Source organism: Rhipicephalus microplus, chromosome 1 (genome assembly GCF_043290135.1).
Source record: "Rhipicephalus microplus isolate Deutch F79 chromosome 1, USDA_Rmic, whole genome shotgun sequence".
In the NCBI taxonomy this organism is placed as follows: domain Eukaryota; kingdom Metazoa; phylum Arthropoda; class Arachnida; order Ixodida; family Ixodidae; genus Rhipicephalus; species Rhipicephalus microplus.
Genome location: NC_134700.1, coordinates 21,049,470 through 21,073,762, shown reverse-complemented (window position 1 = coordinate 21,073,762; position 24,293 = coordinate 21,049,470). Strand labels below are relative to the sequence as shown.

Genomic DNA, 24,293 nt, shown 5'->3' with positions numbered 1-24,293 from the left:
CCGGTAAGCTATAAAATTTTCAAAATGCTTGTACTGTCAAAATGTAAAATCGACAAAGTAGCGTAGGCAAGCGCGCTTCCTTGTACAGTACATTGATTGAAACAAACCTAAGCAGTCCCAGACACATCGCAGTGCTTCTCGCTCCAAGACAACTAGAGGTTTTGTTTTATAAGCAGGGTCACCCGAGAATAGTATGCATCCGAATTCCGTGATGGGGCGCATGCACATCTTCTACAACTTTACCAAGGTGTACCTCCGTAACCCGTATTGACAATTACATAGCTTGTGCAGTAAGCCTGAGGCCCGTTGTACCTTGGTAGTTATATATTCTATGTGTGGACTCCAGTTAAGTTTTTCATTATAAATGAGTCTCAAATATTTTATAGAATCTACTTGTTGGATGGGTTCCTGTTTATACAGAATTGAAATTGAAATCGAGTCTGCAAACGGAAACGCCAAGAGTGCACTTTTGTTGACATTTAACGATAATAAAATCGACTGCAACCAAATTTCAAACATACTAATGTATCTTTGTAACTTAAGTTGTAGTGAGTAAAAACACAGTCAGCAGCAAAGAGTGTGATGTCATCAGCATAAATTTAGGCAGTAACTTCTTGTTCTGTTGGAATTGTGCTCATTAAAGCATTAAATAACACTGGAGATAAGACTGCTCCTTAGGGAACTGCGCACGTTTCCTTATATTTAGATGAGGAACATACATACTTGACGCTGTAGAATTCTCTTGATTTTAAAAATTCTGCCACCCACTCAATAAAATATTGTGGGAAATTCAATCTGTTTAGCGTATTTCACGAAATGAAGTGCTCCACACTGCCATACGCCTTAGTTATGTCAAGCGTTACTAAAGCAGCGTATTGCCTTTTTTTCGAGCGAGCTGTATTCGGCTCTCTAAATCAGCATGGACACACCAAATAGAGAAATTTCTACGAAAGCCGATTTGGTTCGGTTTTATTACTAAACTGTCTGCCAACCAGATACTTACTCGGCTATGTAGGATCCTCTCTATTAGTTTGACCATGTTAGATGTTAGAGAGATGGGTCTGATATTATCGACTGCAAGTCCTACTCCTGGCTTTTTTTAGTAAAGGAATGACCTTTGCTATCCTCCAATCCTGCGGCACCTATGGGTTTTTTAAGAAGTAGTTTATAACATTGGAGACGTCACTGGGCGAAAAAGTCAACAGAATTTTAATCATGGGAACTGTGATTCCACCTGGGCCAGGAGTCACAGGGGGTAAATGTCTATTCACGTTGGATACTTTAGTGTGTGTCACTTCGTGAAAGTCGGACATTGTCGTAGACTTGTGCCAGTTGTTCGGTACTACTGAGGTAAATCTGCTTTCCAGACCTTTACCGATTGCTTCTAAGGTTGTGGTCATTTCTTGCGTCGACAGATTATCATAAGCTGTATTTACTGGTGATGGCAAGATGTTCCGAGCTCTGATACATTGAAACAGTGTTTTCATATGTTTAGGCTTCGACAGGTATACGTAATGTCTTCTGATATATTCTTGTTTATCTTGAGCTACCGTTCTTTTGAAACCCGCTGCAATGAATTTATAATCTGCCCAGTTTTGGGCAGATTATAAATCCCAGTTTCGCCCAGTTTTGGGGGGACTGATTATGTAAGAGCTGCTTCCAAGCTGCCTGACGTCGTCGGTGCTCTCTTGTACATTCATCATTCCACCAACTGCTATAGGCCTTTTTTGTGGATTCAACAGTAAATTGCGCTTTTTTGTAAGCTATTTTAATGACTGCATTTATCTTCAGTGCTTTTGTATCATCGCTCTCTCCCGAGTGAAAAGCCAGCGCTAATTTCAGATCATTCTTAATTGGTTTGTGGGATTTAACGTCCCAAAACCACCATATGATCATGAGAGACGAGGTTCCTTTATCAAAGACTTGGCTAGTACGCGACCACTATGGTGGTTGGTAGCCATCGCCACGAGCCTTATGCTCGTCCAAGTACGTTAAATCACACGAGTGATACTGCAGGACACAATGAAAAGCCTGGGGGCTTACAGGTGCGCCCAAGCATCATAAAGCGGCACGTTTGCAAATTCACAACCGCGAAATGGTTCCAGCGAGCACAGCAGCAATGGAAGACGATGAAGCTGAGAGCAAGAAGCTTCGCTTAGAAGAGAATCCTCTCGACGATAAACCGTCAACTTATTACCTAAGTGATGAAGAAGACATGGGCGAAGATGAACCATTTACGTTGGTTACTTATAAAAAGAAACGAGCAGAGGGTATCCCAGTCGTCTTTCGTCCAACAGCTGAAGGCGCTAGCTTCCGGAAAGTGAACCCCAATCGAGTGTCAGCTGAAGTAGTTTCCGCTGCTAAAGAAAAAGTGCAGTCATTCAGAACGACCAGAGATGGAAGCTTCAGTGTCAGCGTTGCTTCCTTAAGTTCAGCCAAGCGTCTTCTGATGCTTTCAAATGTAGGTGGCCTGGAAGTTAAGCCTTTCATCCCAGAGTCATACACTCGAAACGTTGGGAAAGTAAAACATGTTCCTCTGCAGTATTCAGATGAACAACTCCTAGAGTACTTGAGAGATGCTGGGGTTATACCGGCGCGACGGCAAATAAAATACTACCGCCAGGAAGATGGAAGAGTAACGACGCGTCCACTTCACTCAGTGATCCTGACTTTTCGAGATGACCACCCGATTCCAGGAAGAATCTACTTAGGATTCACCAGTCACCCAAAGGAAGAATATCTTGGTCCAGCACTTCGGTGCTATAACTGCCAGCGATTCGGACACATGGCGAAAAGTTGCCGTAACACACGCCGGTGTAAGATCTGCTCAGAAGAACACCATCAAAAGGAGTGCAAGTCTGTTCTTCAGCCTAAGTGTGCAAACTGTGCAGGTAATCACGCTGCCTCATCTTCAGGCTGCCCGCAAAGTAAAGCTGCTGCAAAAATGCGTCGGCATGAGCTCATCCACGGAAGAAAACCGCGCCCCAATGAACCATCTCCAAACCTTGAGATTGTTCATCCTGTACGTGATCCACCTCAGCGGCCACCGCAACAACAGCCAACAAGCACGCCAAGAGAACCGCCAAGAAAGCCGCCAAGAGCACATTCGAGAGACCACTCACGAGAAGTTCCTTCAAGTAACCCAACCTACGCGTCAAAGCTGCGAACGCCCACGGGACCTCTGCCGAAAAGTAGCAAAACCGACAGTGCCAGTGTTCCCCCCAACTACAACATCGAAACGTCACGTCATTCTCAACAGGCCTCAGAAAATCAACCATTCAATAAAGACCGTGCCTCTGCATCAGTCATGCAATTGATTCTGCCAATGCTTTTCGCAGCACTTAAGGCAATCCTGTCTGCTCTACCGGAAGCAAACAACCTGCCAGAAGTAAAAGCCCTGCTGCCTCTGGAAGCACTACTGTGTCAACAGTCCGGGTCAAACCTGCGACAAGTAACATATGAATAAGCGCTACAAAGATGTCTCCATATACCAGTGGAATGCCAATGGTCTTCGAAGGAAGTGTGCTGACTTCTGTAAACTCCTTCTGCAGTATAATTTTCCAATACTTTGCATCTAAGAGGCAGGAATGAATGAGGATTTCCGCCTCTCCAACTACGTGATATATAAGTCATCTCGTCGAAGTAGTTTTAGCAGAGTACATTTGTGCGTCAGAAAGGACCTACCTTCTCATCAAGTTCACTCAAGTGATGCGGACTTCCCGGAATTCGTTGCTTGCGAAGTATCCTTTGGTGAGCAGTGCGTTACAAAGATCAATTTTTACCTACAACCTTCAAGCCGCATTTCGGTGGAAGAGCTAACAAATATCTTCAACATTTCTAATTCATATTCGTTTATATGCAGAGACTTTAATGCGCACAACATAATCTGGGGTAGTGATCGATGTGATGCACGTGGGAACATTGTTGAGTGTGCCACAGACAAATGCAATTTAACAATTTTAAATGACGGCTCCCCAACTTTTCTCCGAGGGCATAATTACTCTAGTTGCATCGATGTAACCTTGTGTTCCCAAGATCTAGTGAGTGGTGTGGTATGGACAACGAATGTAGAAACACGTGGGAGTGACCATTTTCCCATTCTAATAAATTACCCCTACTTGCGAAAAGACGACACCAGACGCTACAGCAAACTGACGAACTGGAAAGCTTTTCGGCACCACCTAACAAACCAAAATAGTGAACTCACGACAGTTGAAAGCTTTACTGAATTTCTGCAAGATAATGCGAAAAAATGTACAAAGAAAGTCCCGATTCCAAAAGACTATGCTGCAGTCGATGGAGAGTATGAACATCTAAGAGCCATCAGACGACGTTCAGAAAGGGCATATCGACGCAGCGGAAGTTTAGAAGCATACAAAAATGCACAGAAAATCCACAGTGTAATGCGCAGACGGTAGAAAATTTAGGTAAACGACGCTGGCGTGATTTCTGTGGCACGCTCTCTCCCCACACACCTGTTCCAAGAATTTGGCTTGTAATTCGAGCACTTAGTGGCCCTGTATCACAGAGCTTCCCATTTCGTGCTCTTGCTATAGCCTTGGACAAACCGGAAGCTGTGGTAGCAGATGAATTTTGTCAACTTATCAGTAGGCCCGCCACATCACAATGTGCCTTATTTGATAATTCTGTCGCGTTAGCCAGCCAGAAAATTAATGCTTGCTTTTGGGCCCAGCATCCTCAACTAGACCCTGTATTTACGTTAGGGGAGCTGCATTGTGCTATAGCATCATGTCGTCAAAAATCGGCCTCTAGACCGGACGGCATTACATACAATATGCTAAAGAACCTTGGGCCCTCAGGCACAACTATTCTCTTAGATATGGGGTTCAATTTACAATATTACATATTTACAATTTACAATATTTACAATAATCTATGGACGCAAGAAATTGTACCCGAGTCTTGGAAGTCTGCTCGCATCATTCCGATCTTAAAACCGGCTAAGACGCCCTTGAACCTTGAATCCTTCCGTCCAATCAGTCTGACAAGCTGTTTATGTAAGGTAATGGAAAAAATGATTGATGCGCGACTTCAATGGTGGTGCAACAGAACTGGTGTATTCTCCAACTACTTGACAGGTTTTAGGAAACAGAGATGCACAATGGATGCAATACTGGACTTAGTAACGTATGTGGAGCATGAACACGCCTGTGGTAGTTTGACGGTCGCAGTGTTCTTGGACATCAAAAAAGCATTTGACACAGTCAGTCACACTCATGTTCTGTTGAGTATGTTGGAACTCGGACTGTCCGGCAGGTCTTTGCGGTGGGTATCCAAATTTTTATCAGGTCGTAAAATATTCATTCAGACGAGCGAAGGAAAAAGTGCAGAACACGACGTCAGACAAGGAGTGCCACAAGGAAGCGTACTCAGCCCTCTTTTTTTCAACTGTGTTATGGCTGATTTAGCTAAAAGACTGCCTTCCAGGTTGAAATACTCCTTATATGCAGATTATGTGTGCATTTGGGCATCTGGCACGAACATACGGTTAATTCAGATTGCATTGCAAGACGGAATAAATATTATCAACAACTTTTTAAAAGAAAGAAAAATGATTCTATCGCACGCAAACACAGCTGTATTGCCCTTCACCCGTAAGAAGTTAAAAAACTTCAATCTCAATTTAGAAGGAGAATCACTAATGATTGTGACACAGCATCTGTTTCTCGGAGTAATACTTAATAGGCAGCTATCATGGGCACCTCACATAAAGAAAGTCAAAAGCGAGGTGAATACGCTAGTGAATATACTCCGCAGAGTTGCTGGGACATCATGGGGTGGATCTGTATCATCCATGCACGCTGTTCACAATGCTTTAATACGACAAAAAGTTGCATATTCTGCAGCAGTGTTACACGGCCTTTCCCGCACTTCAGAGGAGCGACTTCAAAGACTATTAGTTAGGGGACTACGCGTCTGCATAGGTGTTCCACGAGCGACTTCCAGCAGCCTTGTCATAGCAGAGACTCGACAACCACCCTTTCCAGTCATGAGAACAATTGAAACATGCCGCCATTTTTTTCGCTTACAGACGCAACACAGGGACCACCCATTGGCACTGGAGATTTTACTAAGAGATAAAAGCAATGCTCATAACGATGTACAAAGTAATGTACATATATTACCCAGAAATGAATTTTGGAGCTCTGAAATGGACTATCCTCCATGGCTGCTTGTAATACCAAGCATTGAATTCTCAGTGGATGGCATTATCAGAAAGAGAGACATGTTCATCCAAGCTGCTCAACAACTAGCGCTTTATCATATACACATACGGTATCCAGGGTACATACATATTTACACAGATGGCTCAAGTACTACAACGTCTTCAACATCGGCATTTATCATACCACAGCTCAATATTCAGGAATCGTTTAAATTATGTCGCATGACATCATCTACTACATCTGAGCTCTTCGCTATTCTGTATGCTCTAAAGTTTATAAACTCGGTAGCAGACGCTAGAAAATGGGTACTTTTCATTGACTCACAGGCCGCATTAAGATCACTCTCCAGTGTAAACAGGGCAGTAATAAGTGATAGTGTGACATACGAAACGCTGAAGGAGCTCACCAAAGCAAAGAAGGCGCAACATGAGATCAAATTTCAGTGGATACGTGGCCACTGCAACATTCCTGGAAACACAGCTGCCGATGAAGCAGCACGACAAGCACATCGTAAAGACTTTACTGTTTCTTTACCAATTTCGAAAAATGAATTGCATAATATTATAAAGAATACAACTTTCAGAATGAGAAAAACTGCTTGGTTTGACCAAAGTACAAAGAGCTGCGATTTATATCACATCGATCCATTTATTGAATTCAAAATTACGCTGGCATTAGATAGAAGGATGGAAACTCTAATTCACGGATTGAGGCTAGGCACCGCATACACAAAACATTTTTTGCACAGAATCGGCAGAGCTGAAACTCCCGAATGCGAATGTGGATTTATAGATGAAGACGTCTGTCACCTTCTCATAGACTGTCCACATCATGACACGCCGAGACGCCGTCTTAAGTGCGAACTGTTCGCATTGGACCGGAGACCATTTAGCATGAAAAAACTTCTGGGCCCGTGGCCAACTGGAGTTTTACAGTCCCACGCTTTAAAAGCATTAACACGTTTTTTACAAGACAGCGGGATTGCTGACAAGTATTGACAAAGAACAAACTTTCATTTGTAACACATGTACTTATTATGTACAGTATCATGTGACGCCCATCACGTGTGTGTTGTGAAATGAATGACGTGTCGACTATTATGTACATACGAGCGAATGCATCTTTATAAGGACCAGACGTGTGCTTAGCTGTTTTGTGCGGGTGGACCGAATATTAACGAGGGACATTTCCAGAGACTTCTTACATTGACTTTCGAACATTTACTTACCGTTGTGATATGTGCGTATAAGTGTGTCTTTGCATATCTGTGCCCGAGTTTTCTATTTTTCATGTGCTGCTTTGTATGTTTTGCTTCAAGATACGTGTTCAAGTTTCAATCAACGGCTAAGGAGTAACCGGCGCCATAATGGTGCGCCAACATCTCCTTATATATTATATCTATAAAAAAATGAGAGACGTCGTAGTGGAGGGCTCCGGAAATTTCGACCACCTGGCGTTCTTTAACGTGCACCCAAATCTGAGTACACGGGCCTACAACATTTCCGCCTCCATCGGAAATGCAGCCGCCGCAGCCGGGATTTGATACTGCGACATGCGGGTCAGCAGCCGAGTACCTTAGCCACCAGACCACCGTGGCGGGGCCAGATCATTCTTAAATTTAGTGTAATTTACAAATACTCGTACACTAGAACATGATGGAATTGTCGGGCAACAAATTTCAAACCTTTTCGGTAAGTGGTCACTGTTGGTGCCACAGTACAGCGCTTTCCAAGAAGAAGTAGTAATAGCCGAACTCGCGAAACTTAAATATAAGACCGACCTGGAGTGGTTACGAATAAATGTGGGGCTTCTGGCGTTGAGGCACGTCCGGTCATTAGCCATTGTCGACTCCCACAAGCGTTTTCCACTCGAATCAGTTCTAAAACCCCAACTCGTGTGGTGAGAATTAGTCTCCAACTAAATCTTTGTCCTTACACCACGACCTTGTAGCTAGATCCAAAGTTCGTGTGTCTTGAACCCCATCTGGAAAATATATATTAACTAGGGTAAAAGGTCTGCAGTCTGGTAATGTGATCTCTACTGCCAAAATTTCGCATTCTGGCGACATATGTTTGTATGAACATTAGACTTTCATGCTAATTATATTATTAATAAAAAAAGCTAGACCATCACCTCTCGATGGACGGTGTAGTCGAAAAGGCCGGAAGTTAACTGAAACAAACTTTTTTGTGATAGCCATGTATCTTGTAATGCTCTAATATCAGAAGCAAATTTAGAAGTCAAGTATACCAAATCCGTAGATGCAGAATAAAGTGATCGGCAATTTCAATTGATAACCTTGAACGACCCTATGGTTTCGAAAGAGCTGCTTCCGCAACAGCTTTATCTAGAACACTTTATTTCAAAAAAAATATCTCTTTGAAAGGCTCTCATTTTCCTTCAGATACTTTTTGTTCTTTGTCTGTTTTGGTGAGTTAGTTTTCATTTACAGAGGAGATCTAGATCGCTTCAGTGACCTAGGATCCAAATCTATGTCATCTTAATCTATTGTATCTGCATCTTTATCTTGACTTTGGCTATAGATATCTACTGCAGAGGGTCCTGCAGACGAAAATTAAGATGGGGCAGTTTCAGATTCAACGCCATTTATTTGTTGTGCAATCTGAACATGTTGGGATACCAGGACAGACTCTCCCGGTTTACCAAATTTGCGAGTCATTTTGTAAGCCAGAATTTGAGATTGGTAATCACAAAGGTTAGAAGCCAGTCGTTCCGTGGCATTTCCTAGAGCCTTTTTTACTACCTCCGCGATATTCAGGCAAATCGACCCATTTATTTCCGAGATAAGTCGCGCTGCAACACTGGCATACCCCTGTGTTCTGGCCTGTATTTTTTCTATGGCTTCTCCTCGCCAACAGCGCCTACGCCCTATAATTTCAAGAATTTGTATTTCTCGGGCCTTATAGCTGAACAATTAGAACTATCTGCACAGTGTTGTTCGTTGCAGAGACAACATTTCTCTCCTTTACCTTCGCAGTCATTCGCTTTGTGGCTGTCACCACACACCCGGAATCTGAATGCTGACCTGCATCCTTCAATAGTGTGACCACATCGCCAGCACTTCGTACACTGGAGTGGTCGCGGTGATAGCGGTTCCACTCTGTATATTAGTGGCCACGCCTTGATTTCGCTTGGAAGATTCGCTCCAGCGAAGGTTACACAATTACAATTACCGACTCAGTCGGGATCTTCTGCTTCTCTACAATTCGTGCACGCCTATAAATGAAGATTGCACCAGTCACGGCAAACAATTTTAATACCTCAGATTGCATTGGATTGGATAAACTTTTATTATTGAATAAACTTTTATTATTGGATAAACTTTTATTATTGGATAAACTTTTTTAATACCTCAGATGGGGTCAAGTTAATATCTACGCCGCGATCAATACCTTTCACACATGCCAGATGTGGGGGAATAAAGGAGCTCACCGGAATGGTCGTGAACATCGAGCACTTTAGTAGGTCTTGAACACAGAGCTGATCAGATGAAAAACATAGAATACCGCCTCTGTCAAACCGTCGGACCTCTGTGATGCTGTGGAAGCGAGACGTATACATAGCAGCTCTAAGCTCCGCCAGGGCCACTTTCGGATTCTTCATCCGAATAAAGCCATCATTGCTTGGAACGAGAGCCACAGGAACTGCGGGGATGCCATTGCACAGAAACTGATCCACTGGTATCTCCTGTGGCGGAAGACAAGCAGACCAGAGGAAAGCCCGTGGTCCAGGTGAAGAAAACGGCATCTGAGTGCTCTTTCTAGCGCTAAAAGCACTTACTTAACTGTAAAGCACTATAAAAACGCCTAACAAAGACAATGAAACCTCAGCAACTACAAGAGCTTAGGCCGAAAGCCTAGAACAAGCATGGCCAGCTACTTGCACTGCGGACGAACGTGGAACGCTGTGCTCGTTCTGCGCGAGCGCCTTCTCTTTTTTCTTCAATCAGCGCGCTTCAATGTCCCATTATTTTTGTCATCTTTCAGGGGATATAGCACTGTCGTCTGCTACGCTCGCATTTCCCAAGCTACTACAACACGAGGGCCTTACCTCAGTTTTTTCTTCCTCCATGGAAATTACTGAAACGGCGAAGATCGCTTGTTTGGGCGATGCGTATATGAGCGCGCCTTCGATTGAGTTCCCAAGAACGACTTTTCAAATGCATAGAAAAGCTGCCTTGAAGATGTGTTCTTCAACATGGAACGGTAATTTTGTAAATATTTCTTTATTGTCTCGTCGTGTTATTCTTGGCTGCACATCATTCACATGTGCCTTCTATTTTAAAACTCTATTCTCGCACTTATGCGCCTACGTGCGTTGCTTGTCCTTTTCTATTGACCGCGAGATCGAGCAGAGTCGCTGCCTGGCGGCAACTGGCCGAAACGGTGAAGCGTGGATTGCTCCTTGTGTTGTCTGCTAGCCATGTCATGTTTCTATGCGCGTGTAGATCATGCACGTTCTCAAAGTGGGATTTGTTCGAGGTCGTCTCAGCGCGAGTGTAACTGTTTCTACGTATGTCTGAAACGACATACGAAAATACTTGCATGGTCTTGCTTGGTTGCTAGTGCATTGTAATACGTTCGGCGAGTGCAACTTTCCAGAGTGCTGTTTATTGTCGTCGTGCCCTCTATTCACCAGGATAATTTCAGAATTTAAAGCACATCGCAAACTCTTGGAATCCTCCCAAACATGATAACTAAAAATGTGGAGTGAGATGCAGCGTTTTATATTGACTCGGTTGTAAAAAAAAGGCTCTAGGCCTTGTACTTGTGCGCTGTTGGTATAGGCGTACAACTACGGCACTATAGTTCATCGATCATGGGAGGAGCTTTAGTTGTGTTTATCTGGTCGTGATACCACTACATAGAAATGTTACTATCCCATAAACTGTGAGACTTCGGTACTTACACTGTACTTAAAACAGAGTTACTGTGCGCAACCGTGTGCTCAGATTTGAGAACGCTTCAAAGAGCCCAGACATTGAAAATTAGTTCAGATGGCATACTTTATATACAAAGTTGTATAATTTCACTGAAAATTGCATCTTCTTTACATTTTTCTCAGCGTTTGTGTCGCATGGTTAGTGACTGACGAAAAGCAGTGGTAATTTTTTGTCTGAAAAAAAAAAACATGCTTGTCCCATTAACCATGGTTTTGTTGTAGCACTGTCATGCACGTGTTCAGCTTTCTGCTGAACTCTTAAATAAGAGTATTACTGATGCAAGAACATGTGCGTACATGTGGTAAACGCAGTGTAGCGCAGGGTGCCGTCAGCCACTATCCTTCCTGACTAGACTTATCGGCTGTCCCACGTTTCTGAATAGAATGAAAGAAAACAAAATCATATGCATATAAGGTGCGAATGGTGTACTCAACAATTCGCAGAGATATGCGAGCTTTCTGCGATCTTTCTTTCTTTTTCATGGTATGCAGATGACAAAGATGTAAATAAGTAGTTCAGTCACGCCACATCAGTGCGTAGCAGGTGGAATACATGCTAACCACGTACAAACAACACAGCAAAGGCGTGATTTAGTGTGAAAGCGTTAAGAGTGTCACCCAGGGCGAGCATTCCTATGAAAGGCAGAAATAATGCGCTTTACTCACGGGTAATGTCAGCATTGCATATGAGTCGTGCACCGATTCAGTAAATAAGATCATAGATATCAACAGTAGATTGTAGTCAAGGCAATTTACTTGCGGACAATCGGTCAGACCGTACGAAAGAAAGCGCTGCTGTGTGTATTTGTTTACGTGCCACCGACAGCCTATCCAACTTGCGTGGGGATGGTGCTGCCACCTATAGCCTGATCTCGCTGCGAATAGTTTTGCTTGTTCTGCTCCGTATATAAACCGTTTCTTCGAAGTTAGCGCTGCTTTCACGTTGTACATTTGTGTTCCCGTCCTGAGTTCTGTGTGCTATAGCTGTCAAGATGGAATACCAACTTGCTGAAGTTCAGTTTTTTTTTTCATATGATTATGCAGTTAGCGCACTAGTCACTAGGATTTATTACTTCATGTGATGCAGTTCATAAAACGTGTTTTGTAATTTGGCTATTGCAGAAAGCCAGCTGGTGCGCAAGGCGCCATCGTCTTATGCGGACGGCGTCTACATGATCGCGGAAGGGCGACCCAGTGCGCGCTCCCTTAGCCAGGAGCTGTTCAAGGGTGAAGACGGGCTTGCATCCGTCAGGAACATCACCGTACTCTTCGTTTTCTTCGGTGAGTTTTTCTCTTGCGTGCCCCATGGTACATTGACATCGCTATGGGCACACTGCGCTTGCACAGGCTGGCTGGCTGGCTGGCTGGCTGGATGGATGGATGGATGGACGGACGGACGGTCCGTCCGTCCATCCATCCATGGTGGATGGGTGGATGGGTGGGTGGATGGATGGGTGGATGGATGGATGGATGGATGGGTGGATGGGTGGATGGGTGGATGGGTGGGTGGGTGGGTGTGGCTGTACCCTTTAGATCGGGCGGCGGCTAACGCCACCTAGCCGTAATGCTTAGTGAACTAACCACTAGATTTATCTTTTTTCCCCTTTAAATGATGAAGTTGAGAACTGGTACTTTGCAGTAAAGTGTTTAATTTTCACTCGTGCCTTGACTTCAGCCACCAATCAGATAACCTTTTCTAGTTAATTCTACCCGCTATTTCTACCCGCTATTATTGTCTATTTTGCCCTCCCTGTCCCTAAGCCCCAGAGCTTTGAAAAACTCTGTGCCATCATCCTGAACGATAGGGTGAAGCCCTTTACAGAACATTATCAAATGTTTGGTAGTTTCCTCCCTCTCTACATGCACTGCATACCGTGTCTACTCCGTCGTATTTGGCCCGATATGTCTTAGTTCACAATACTCCCGTCCTAGCCTCAAACAGTAGAGAACTACCCCGAGTAGTGCCCTTTCCTTGGCAATTTCCTGCTTAAAAGTTCGATAGATCTCTAGTGCGGACTTCTTAATCATGCCAATTCTCCACATATCGGCCTCCGCATCCTTCACCTTCTTCTTAACCGACAATTCTTTTTGGTTTGGACCCCTGCCGTTTTCCAAGTATGTACCAGTCAATTTTCTGGTTCGCTTCCTCCATTAAGTAATGACATTCTTCATGTACAAGTAGCTGAAAACCTTCCTAGCCCAACGCTTCCCCCCCCCCCCCATTTCTCTCAATCACTTGTCGAATTTTAACTTGCTGCTAACTTCCCTGCCCACAAATGAAGTCCATCCCATATCACATTGTACTCCCTGATTTGGTGCATTCCCGTGAGTTCCTAAAGCAAGCCTGCCTACTCCACGTTGCTTAATTTCTAATCTTGCTTGAACGTCTGACCCCATGCACAAGAGCGCATTGCCGAACGTCAGTCCAGGAACCATGACCCCTTTCCATATTCCTCTCACAACAGCATACCTATTGTAATTCCACAGTGCCCTATTTTTCATCACTGCTGCATTACTGTTACCTTTAGTCGTCACGTATATTTCGTGTTCCCTTAGGTACTTGGTCCCATTGCTTATCCATACGCCCAGATACTTGTATTTATCTGTTATCTCTAGCGTGACTTCCTGTATTCTAAGCTCACTACCTTCGTTATCATTAAAAATCATGACTGCTGATTTTTCCTTACTGAATCTAAAATCTAACCTATCTCCCTCATTACCGCAGATGTCCATCAATCTCTGCAAATCTTCTTTGTTGTCGGCCGTAAGCAATATATCATCTGCGTACATTAATGCTGGTGGTACCTGATCAATGAGTTTTCCTTGTTTGACTAAAGAGAGGTTGAAGCCAAGTCCACTTTCCTCTCATTTGGCCTCAAATCTTTCTAGGTAAATCATGAATAACAAGGGTGACAGTGATTACCCCTGCCTATGTCCCCGTTTCATCTCTGTAGGCTTGGATACCTGTTTTTCCCACTTTATAACTACCTTGTTTCTTTTATAGATTTCCTTTAAAAGATTAGTGACTCCATCTTCCACACCCAGTGTGTCTATTATTCCCCACAAGTCCTCTTCAACCACGCTATCGTACGCTCCCTTGATATCCAAAAATGCTAGCCACAAAGGCCTGAGTTCCTTTTCTGCTATTTCGATGCACTGCGTCAGTGAGAACAGATTGTCTTCCAACCTCCTGTGTTTCCGAAACCCATTCTGCAGTTCCCCCAGCACCCCCTCATCCTCTAACCATGCCTGCAGTCTTTCCTTCATAATCTGCATTGCCAGCCTGTAGACCACTGATGTCATTGTTATGGGACGTTAGCTGTTTATGTCATCTTTGTCCCCCTTTCCTTTATAAATCATGCTCATCCTGCTAAGTTTCCATCCATCAGGGACTTCACCATCGATTATACTTCTGCTCACTGCCTCTCTCAAAGTCTGTTTAGACTTCGGACCCAATGTCTTTCTCAGCACAATTGGAATACCATCTGGGCCTGTTGATGTACTACTTGGAACCCTCTTCTCAGCCCTTTCCCGCTCTCGTTGTGAAAATGGAGCTATTGTGCCACTTGATCCATCCCTGTCTATTGTGGTGCATAAAGCACTTCTTTGTTGAAATTTTTCTGTCACCCTTGATCTTATATATTCAATAGCTTTGTCCCCTTCTAGCCTAGCACCTTGAGCTGTAGTTAAAAACCTCTGCTCTAGGTTTGTTTCATTTCTTGGGGAGTTTAGATGGTTACAAAATTTCGCAGCTGCCTTTCTGTCCTTTTTATGTACTTGTGCCAGCCACTGAGCACCCTTTCTTCTAATATATTTATTGATCAGGAGGGATGCTTCCCTTCTAAAGCTTAGAAAGATTTCCCACTTTCTTTCAACATCATCTGTCGGTTCACCCCGCTGCTTAGCATGTCTGTGTTCCCTAGAGGGTTCCTGACGTTTGCTACGTCTCTCTTAACTTCCTCATCCCACCCACTTTTGGGTTTGTGTCTCCTTTTTTCGGCAGACTTGTCACCTGTCTTAGCAAGGTCTAGCTCAAACAGTCTAATTAGATTCGTGTATGTTCACACTGTTTTGGTCATCTTGTCTCCTTCCCACTTTCACTGCTCTTCCAAAACTTAGCTTGATACGTTCGCGATCACTACCCAGACTTCTGGAGCCACCTTCATGTATGTGCATTCCCCTGCGCTTATCATACATCCTATGTGACATCAGTGCGTAATCTATCGTTGACTGTATACTGACCGACTTGATCAATAACAAGTTGCTGTGTAGGCAGTTGTAATGTGCTCGGGTAGATGACACTGTCGCCTTGGGACCTAAAGGGGCACAAATATTCAAGCCACACGAAGTCTGTGAGAAAAGAAATCGACGTAAGCACAAGGGCCGAGCTAAGCCAGACGTAGGCTATATTAACATGCAGGGTGGCAGGAATAGGTTAAAGTGGGAAGCGATAGACGAGCAGTTGAGGCAGGAGGAGCCGATGGTATATGGGGTTGTGGAGACACATCTCAGGGACATGGAACAACCTCCTAACAATCCGGACTACGCGTGGGAATATTGTAATAGAACAGAAGGCAGCAGAAAGGGGGGTGGTATTGGGGCATTCATTCATAAAAGTACAGACTGGCAAAGGGTCGAGCAGGAGTGCAAGGAACATTTATAGCTAAAAGGGAAAGTGGCAGGGCAAATGACACTCCTTGGTTTCCTGTACTTGTGGACGGCTGCAAATGCCAGAGAGGAAAACCAGGCAATGGTAGAGTGTATATCAAAGGACATTCAGAAGTTAGGAGTAGAGTGCGAGATAATTATACTAGGAGATATGAATGCACACATAGAAGATATAGATGGGTATACTGACCCGACAAGAAAAATGATCATGGATGTGTGTGAAAGGCTTGATTTGATCATTTGCAACGGTACCGAGAAGTGTGAAGGGCAAATAACATGGGAGGTAGGAAGGCTGCAGTCGACGATAGATTACGCACTGATGTCACATAGGATCTATGATAAGCGCAGGGGAATGCACATACATGAAGGTGGCTCCAGAAGTCTGGGTAGTGATCACGAACGTATCAAGCTAAGTTTTGGAAGAGCAGTGAAAGTGGGAAGGAGACAAGATGAGCAAAACAGTGTGAACATACACGAATCTAATTAGACTGTTTGAGCTAGAGCTTGCTAAGACAGGTGACAAGTCTGCCAGAAAAAGAAGACACAAACCCAAAAGTTGGTGGGATGAGGAAGTTAAGAGAGCCGTAGCAAAACGTCAGGAAGCCTCTAGGTAACACAGACATGCTAAGCCGCGGTGTCAACAGACAGATGATGTTGAAAGAAAATGGGAAATCTTTCTAAGCTGCAGAAGATATGCATCCCTTCTGATCAATGAAAAGGTTAGAAGAAAGGGAGCTCAGTGGCTGGCAGAAGTACATAAAAAAGATAGAAAGGCAGCTGCGAAATTTTTGAACCATCTAAACTCCCTAAAAAGTGGGATGAGCCTAGAGCGGAGGTTTATAACTACAGCTCATGGTGCTAGGCTAAAAGGGGACGAAGCTATTGAATATATAAAAACAAGGGTGACAGAAAATTTTCAACAAAGAATTGATTTATGCACCACAATAAACAAGGATGAATCAAGTGGCGCAAAGGCTCCATTTTCACAACAAGAGTGCCAAAAGGCTGAGAACAAGGTTCCTAGAGTACATCAACAGTCTCAGAGGGCATTCCAATTATTCTGATAAAGATATTGGGTCCGAAGTCTAAGCAGACTTTGAGAGAGGCAGTGAGCAAACTAATAATCGATAGTGAAGTCCCCGATGAATGGAAACTTACCAGGATGAGCATGATCTATAAAGGAAAGAGGGACAAAGCTGACATACACAACTACCGTCCTATAACAGCGACATCAGTGGTCTACAGGCTGGCGATACAGATTATAAAGGAAAGACTGCAGGCATGAATAGAGGATGAGGGGACGCTGGGGAACTGCAGAATGGATTTCGGAAACACAGGAGGTTGGAAGACGATGTGTTCTCACTGACGCAGTGCATCGAGATAGCAGAAAAGGAACACAGGCTACTGTGGCTAGCATTTTTGGATATCGAGGGAGCGTGTGATAGCGTGGTTCAAGAGGAATTGTGGGGAATACTGGACACACTAGGCGTGAGAGATGTGGTCACTAATATTTTAAAGGATATCTTTAAAGGTAACAAGGTAATTATAAAGTGGGAAAAACTGGCATCCAAGCCTGCAGAGAATAAAAGTGGACTTAGGCAGGAGTGTCCCCTCTCACCCTTATTATTCATGATGTACCTACAAGAATTAGAGGCCAAATTAGAGAGAAGTGGACTGGGCTTCATCCTCTTTATCGTCAAACAAGGAAAACTCATTGAACAGGCACTACCAGCATTGATGTACGCAGATGATATAGTGCTAATGGCCGACAACAAGGAAGATTTGCAGAGATTGGTGGACATCTGCGGTAATAAGAGAGATAGGTCAGATTTGAGATTCAGTAAGGAAAAATCAGCAGTCATGACTTTTAATAACAATGAAGGTAGTGAGCTTAGAATACAGTAGGTCACGCTAGAGATAACAGATAAATACAAATATCTGGGCGTATGAATAAGCAATGAGGCCGAGTACCTAAGGGAACATGAAATATACGTGTCGACTAAAGGTAACAGGAATGCAAGGGTAATGAAAAACAGGGCACTGTTGAATTACAATAGCTATGATGTTGTGAAAGGAATATGGAAAGAGGTCATGGTTCCTGGTCTGACGTTTGGCAATGCAGTCTTGTGCATGAGATCAGAAGTTCAAGAAATATTAGAAATTAAGCAACATGAAATAGGTAGGCTTGCCTTAGGAGCTCACGGGAATACACCAAATCAAGGAGTGCAAGTTTATATGGGATGGACATCATTTGAGGGCAGGGAAGCTAGCAGCAAGGTAAAATTTGAGAAGCGATTCAGAGAAATGAGGGAGGAGCGTTGGGCTAGGAAGGTATTCAGCTACTTGTACATGAAGAATGTCGATACAAAACGGCGGAAGCGAACCAGAAAATTGACTGGTAAATACTTGGACAGCAGCAGGGGGCCCAACCAAAAAGAATTATGCGTTGAGAAAAAGGTGAAGGAAGCTGAGACCGACATGTGGAGAATTGCCATGATTAGGAAGTCCGCACTAGAGATCTATCGAACTTTTAAGCAGGAAATTGCCAAGGAAAATATCTATGATAATACTCGGGGTAGTTCTCTACTGTTTGAAGCCAGGACGGGAGTATTGCGAACCAAGACATATTGGGCCATATACGAAGGGGTAGACACGGTATGCAGTGCGTGTGGAGAGGAGGAGGAAACTGCTAAACACTTGATAATGTTCTGTAAAGCACTTCACCCTATAGTTCGGGATGATGGCACAGAGTTTTTCAAAGCACTGGGGTTTAGGGACAGAGAGGGCAAAATAGACTTTAAGCGGGTAGAAATAACTAGAAGGAGGCTATCTGATTGGTGGCTAAAGTCAAGGCACGAGTGAAAATTAAACCCTTCACTGCAAAGTACGAATCCTCGACCTCACTATTTAAAGGAGAAAAATAAATCTAGTTTTTGGTTCATTACTTATTACTGCTTGGTGGCGTCAGCCACCGCCCGATCTCAAGGGTACAGCCATATCCATCTATCCATCCTGAGTGAACAAGGGCAAATACAGGCACTGCTGATATTTACTCACCTTCTATTCCAACTTGAATAAAAAGCTTGTCACTGCATGGCCGTGACGGCCGTCACATGCATCCGACTTGCGAACAAGGCGAAGACGGCGCGCAGTCATACGCGCGGTGGAAGGCTGAGGCGAGCATTAACTGTGCGTGCGTGTAAACAGGCTTGAAGCTAGGTGAATCGCAGTATTTTTATGACTTTTTGTACTATTACGTAAGTGCTTAATAGCCGTGTCAGTTTGTGGCCTTCTGATGATTTCCAGTCTGCTTGCTTTGGTGAACTATTTTTCTTTAGTGCAGTAGGGCTGTGCACGAACCAAACTGGGCGCACGCCGTAAAAGTGAGCAATTTAAACTACTATATCTCCATTATTCTAAATCTGAAAAATAATTTTTAAAACCACTCGATTCTTGGCTAATCCTCCAAAGTGCGTATGCGCCACGATCAATGGTTGAACAAGAACAAGAAACCCCACACTGCGCACTAGCTGGTACGCTTCAGGTCCTCTGGATTAAAAAAAACAAAAAGGCATTCCAGTGCAAACTGAATTAATGACCGTCTATGGTTATTTTGTAGTTGTTCGTCTGGCTTCACGACAAACTGCACCAAATAAACGGACACATAAGCTATAACTGCTTCACTTTCTTACTGCTTGTACATACGAATTTCTGTCGAATAGTACATAATACACAAAAGTGAGTATGCTTGATGACCAGGCAAATTCTGTGAGCATATGCCTGTGACCATGGTATGCGTCAGGAAAGCCCTTGGCCTCCATGTAAATATCACAGGTATTTTCCAAAACATTTGTTTTGTTCTAAATATTCAGAAGGGCCCACAACTAAGAGAAATGCAGACTTTAAAAAAATTCGAGGCTTTCGCTACCATCTTGCCCATATTTTGCTTGTAGGCCATGCCCTTTTCTGTCACGCTGTCCGGGCATTGGCCAATGATAATGGAAGCCGATGGGAATACAAGCTGTTTCCAATCATCGGTCATCGGCCACTGCCGGTTAGAGGCTGTCGCTAGCGTTGCAAGGGTTGGCGAAGCCCAACGCATTCACGAATGGCAATGTCAACACAGACGAGGTGCGATTCCAGAACACCGATCACGTACAAGAATACAGACGGCGCGCAAGTAACATCAATGAGACGTGAGCCAAGAGAGCCGAGCGCAAGCGCCTTCAACGCGTCCCCCTTCCCATGTCTGCGTTTCAAACAAACGTTTACTCGAATAAATGCTGCACGGAGCGTCGCTTTAAACCATTCTTCCAGCACCCGCATCAACGCCGGTTTCAACCGGGTCAACGCCATGTGCACCGCAACTGCTTCACATCCCATCAGGGTTCCCTTCGGGAGATGGTCCATAGTTTATTCAATGGCATATTTTTATTTACTTCTGTTACCTATTTAAGCTTTCTCAATAAAGATGCGCCAATGACGCGACCCCAACTGCAGAGAAGGCTGCAGTGACGAATCTCTGAAGGCTGTCGAATCTCTGTAGAGACCATGTACCTGCAGAGATTCGAAAATGAATCAATAACAAGTAATGCCAAAGTCACGACAGAATCATGTGAGAGCCAGTTGCAACTATAATAAAGGCAGAGACTGCTGCGCCGCGCGGCGCACGAGCCAACCCCACACAAAAACGGCTGCTGCGCCGCACGAAAGTGACGTCATGCAATTTCCGGTTAGGCGTTCCGTTTGAATAGTCAGGAGTGTCTAGCGGTACGTCTATACATAACGGTAAAAGCAGTTAAAATTACCTCCAAACAAAAAAGTGAACAAAAGCGTTAGTTAGGTTTAGCGTGACAACAATACAAAACCGGCTTGTTTGTCATCTCAAACCGATCGGCAGCTGTGACGTAGATTCTGCTTCTGGTCACCGACGTGTGCGGACGCAGGATGGCAGGCTCCTCAAGAGCTGTTACAGCGGCCGACGCTGGCCGCGGTTTCTCGTGCACATCGCTTCCCAAGGACTACCGTTTAATTCTGCCACCACTGCCCACAGGAGAAGGACTCAGACGCACGTTGGTTCTGCACTGCGACATCGCAGCGCGTCCGTACGGGATTAATGACTTCCGAAAGCCGCTCAAGAAACTAGGCATCATTCAAGAGGTAAGCGGCATAGGAGCGTATCAGATGTCGCACGTCTGGCTTCTTAACATGAAGACAGATGAAGCCAAGAAGATAGTTCTGGACGCTGGCCTACTCTCCGTGAAAGACCGGCCCTGCGTCGTCGTCGACCCAGAAAGGCAAGAGGTGCGTCTCAAGTTGCATTGGGTAGCCTTTGACGTCAACGCAGAGACTGTACGGCGTGCTTTCCGGGAGTACGGTGAAGTGAAAGAAGTTATCAGCGACAAGTGGAGAGACGAAGACTTCGAAGGAGTTGAGTCAACCACAAGATTCGTTCGGCTACTACTTAAAGAAGGCGTTACTACGGATCGCATACCCCACCAGATGCGTCTCGGAAGCGGCATGGCACTGGTGGTCGTGCCAGGAAGAGCACCGCTGTGCCTGCGTTGCCGGAACACGGGACACATTCGTCGCGACTGCAGGGTGCCCAGGTGCGCTTTTGGGCATGAGCAGGCGGACTGTACTCGTTCCTATGCCAGTGCAGCAAGTCGAGCAACAAATGCCGACCACAGTGAATTGCTCATGGATGAAGAGGAAGCAGAGAGGGCCGCGGCGTCGAAGGCAGGAGAGGAGGCGTCTCATGCAGTGGCGACCAGCGAGGAAAAGACGGAGACACCTAAGCAAGACACAAGGCACAGATGAAAATACGGTTGTGGGCACTCCAACGCAACGGCGTTCGACTCAAATGGAAACCCAGCACAAGGCTGAACCAGTCATCGGGTCCGACGCTACTCCGGACATGGATACAGTTGAAGCTACGCCAGTAAAGCGACGCCTGAATGAGGGAGACGCGGCGTCCCAGCAGCGTCTGACCCAGGAAGATCAAGGGCAGTGGCGAGTGGCTGGCTCCAAAAAGTCTCGGGGTGCTGGCCGCCTGCGTTCGTCGTCGCTTTCACGCGGCGGCGACGGGACGACGCCTTGAGCGTCGGCCGGACAGCTGTTTAGGTGTTGGTAAGGTAAGCGTCTTTCGCTCGGCTTTCTCTCATCACGATGGCGACGATTAGATTGGCGACGCTAAATGTACGTGGGCTTTCTGTCAAACGGCGGCAAAACCAGCTTTACCGCCTGATTATAGAACAAGATCTGGACATCGTCGCTGTACAGGAAACTAAAGTAGAGAGTGAAGAGCACGCTGAGCGAATGGTGCAGCCTTTCACGAGAGTGTTTGATGTGTGCGTTTGTCACGTGGTAGGTGCGTCTGCAGGTTGCCTTTTGTTAATTCGGCAGAGCCTTAATGCGAAAGTGGAGTCTGTAACTACCTGCGAGGCGGGTCGTTTTATTATATGTGATTTATCCCTACCAAGAGAAAAATGGAGAGTAATCTGTGTGTACGCACCCACTGTGATTCAAGATCGAAAGGAGTTTTTTGAAAAACTTGATGTGTATTTAAAATGTGAACGTAAACTAATTTTGGCTGGGGATTTCAACTGCGTTTGTTCGAGTATAGATAAATCAAGTTCCAGGCCATACAGAGATTTAAGCACTGCCGTTCTAATTGATATGGTGGCGAAAGCTCAGCTAGAGGACGTGGGTGAATGTCTTTGCAGTGGAAAAGGGGTTATGTTTACCCACTTTCAGCGTTCAAGCCATGCTAGACTTGACAGAGTATATGTGTCTTCCGAAATCATTCCTTCGTGCCATGATTACAGAGTTACACCTGTTACGTTTAGTGATCATTGTTTGGTTTCATTCTCAATGGGTAAACATAAAAGGAATAACAAACATTTCTCTTGGGACCTCTGGAAATTTAATGTAAAGCTACTAAAGGATGAAGAGTTTAATCGGATTTTTCTAGAGGGCATAGAAGACTTAGCAAATAGAACACTTGAATCCTGGGGACATAAGTGGGAAATATTTAAACAGACCATTAAACTGAAAGCACTTGAGAGAGCCAGTATCCTGAGACATGCTGAAAAAGAACTTGAAGTGCGTTTGCGTGAAAACTTGCAACAGTTAGTAGCGGATGAATGTACTCAGGCCGGAACATTTTCAGAGGAGATAAACATAACTAAACAGAAGCTAGAGTTGATAGACCAAGAACGTTATCGTGGAGCATTGATTCGAGCTCGAGCAGAAAACTTGGTAGCGGGAGAAATGCCAACAAAACGAGCTCTTGGAGCTGAGAAGAGACATGCCTGTAAAAGTGAAGTAAGAGAAATAGAATATTGCCATACGAAAGAAGCAATATCCGGTGCGTTTTTCGAATATTACAAAGAGTTATTCACACCAACCAGTGTACACGCAGAACGTTTTAATAGCGATTTCATTTCATTAATGCCAAGACTTGATGACGAAAGAAAGAAAATTTTAGAATTGCCTATAACAGAGCGAGAAGTTGAAAAAGCAATTGATAAGTTAAACAATGGTAAGTCTCCAGGACCAGATGGCCTTAGTGCTGCAGTGTACAAGGAATTCAAACGCGTAGTTTCACCTATTTTGAGGGAGGTATTTAACGAGGCTTTTAAGTGTAAACAACTTCCACCATCGTTTTTGTCAGCCCACACGGTCTTAATACCTAAAACAGAAGATCCCGCGAAGTTAAGAAGTGTTACTGCATATAGACCAATTAGCCTAACTAATGTTGACTATAAAATATTGATGAAAATATTGGCCAGAAGACTCCAGACAGTTATGACAAAACTGATTGGGCCCCACCAAACTTGTGGCATAAAGGGAAGGAAAATAATGACCAACATAAACATAGCACGATCAATCTTAGAAAGTTGTGACGTTATGCATCTCAATGTTGCCATGCTTCAAATTGACCTCGAGAAGGCATTTGATAGCGTGCCGCACGACGTGCTCCTTTCATTACTTGAGCACATTAACGTAGGGAGTTTGATTAGCGAAGGAGTGCGCATGGCTTACACTGGATGCACGACGAGATTGGTATTAAATAAAACTGCGGGTGAGCGTATACCTGTGCTGCGGTCAGTGAGACAGGGGTGTCCACTATCGCCCCTGCTTTTTGCTGTTTTCATTGAACCTTTTTGCTTAAGTGTAATTAATAACCCTGCAATAAGCGGCTTTAAACTGCATGAAGCTGAGGTTAGCCTCCTCGCATACGCAGACGACATTGCAGTTTTCTGTACAAATTATGAGAGTATAATGCATGCTGTAAATGCCGTGAAAACTTTTTGCCAGGCGAGTGGTAGTGCCGTGAACTGGGATAAGTGCCTTGGCTTCTGGCATGGGGAATGGGACGTCACGCCAAGAGTATTTCTAAACATTAAATGGCAGGAAACACCAGTGAAGTATTTAGGAGTGCCGCTGGAGTTCTATCATGACAGTGAACCG

General features: G+C 44.5%; 1 protein-coding gene across 9 annotated transcripts in view; it reads left to right on the top strand.

Moving 5' to 3' along the window:
• Window positions 1-24,293, top strand: part of Duox (dual oxidase) — a 545,810-nt gene that overhangs the window by 185,638 nt on the left and 335,879 nt on the right. For 8 of the 9 annotated variants that reach the window (XM_075889290.1, XM_037429312.2, XM_037429311.2 and 5 more), the window contains one exon: window positions 12,273-12,431. In XM_075889290.1, the coding sequence (XP_075745405.1) occupies window positions 12,273-12,431 (159 nt within the window). Of the gene's footprint in view, window positions 1-10,377; window positions 10,415-12,272; window positions 12,432-24,293 lie in introns of those variants that run through there. The other variant, XM_075889139.1, reaches the window with a different exon arrangement.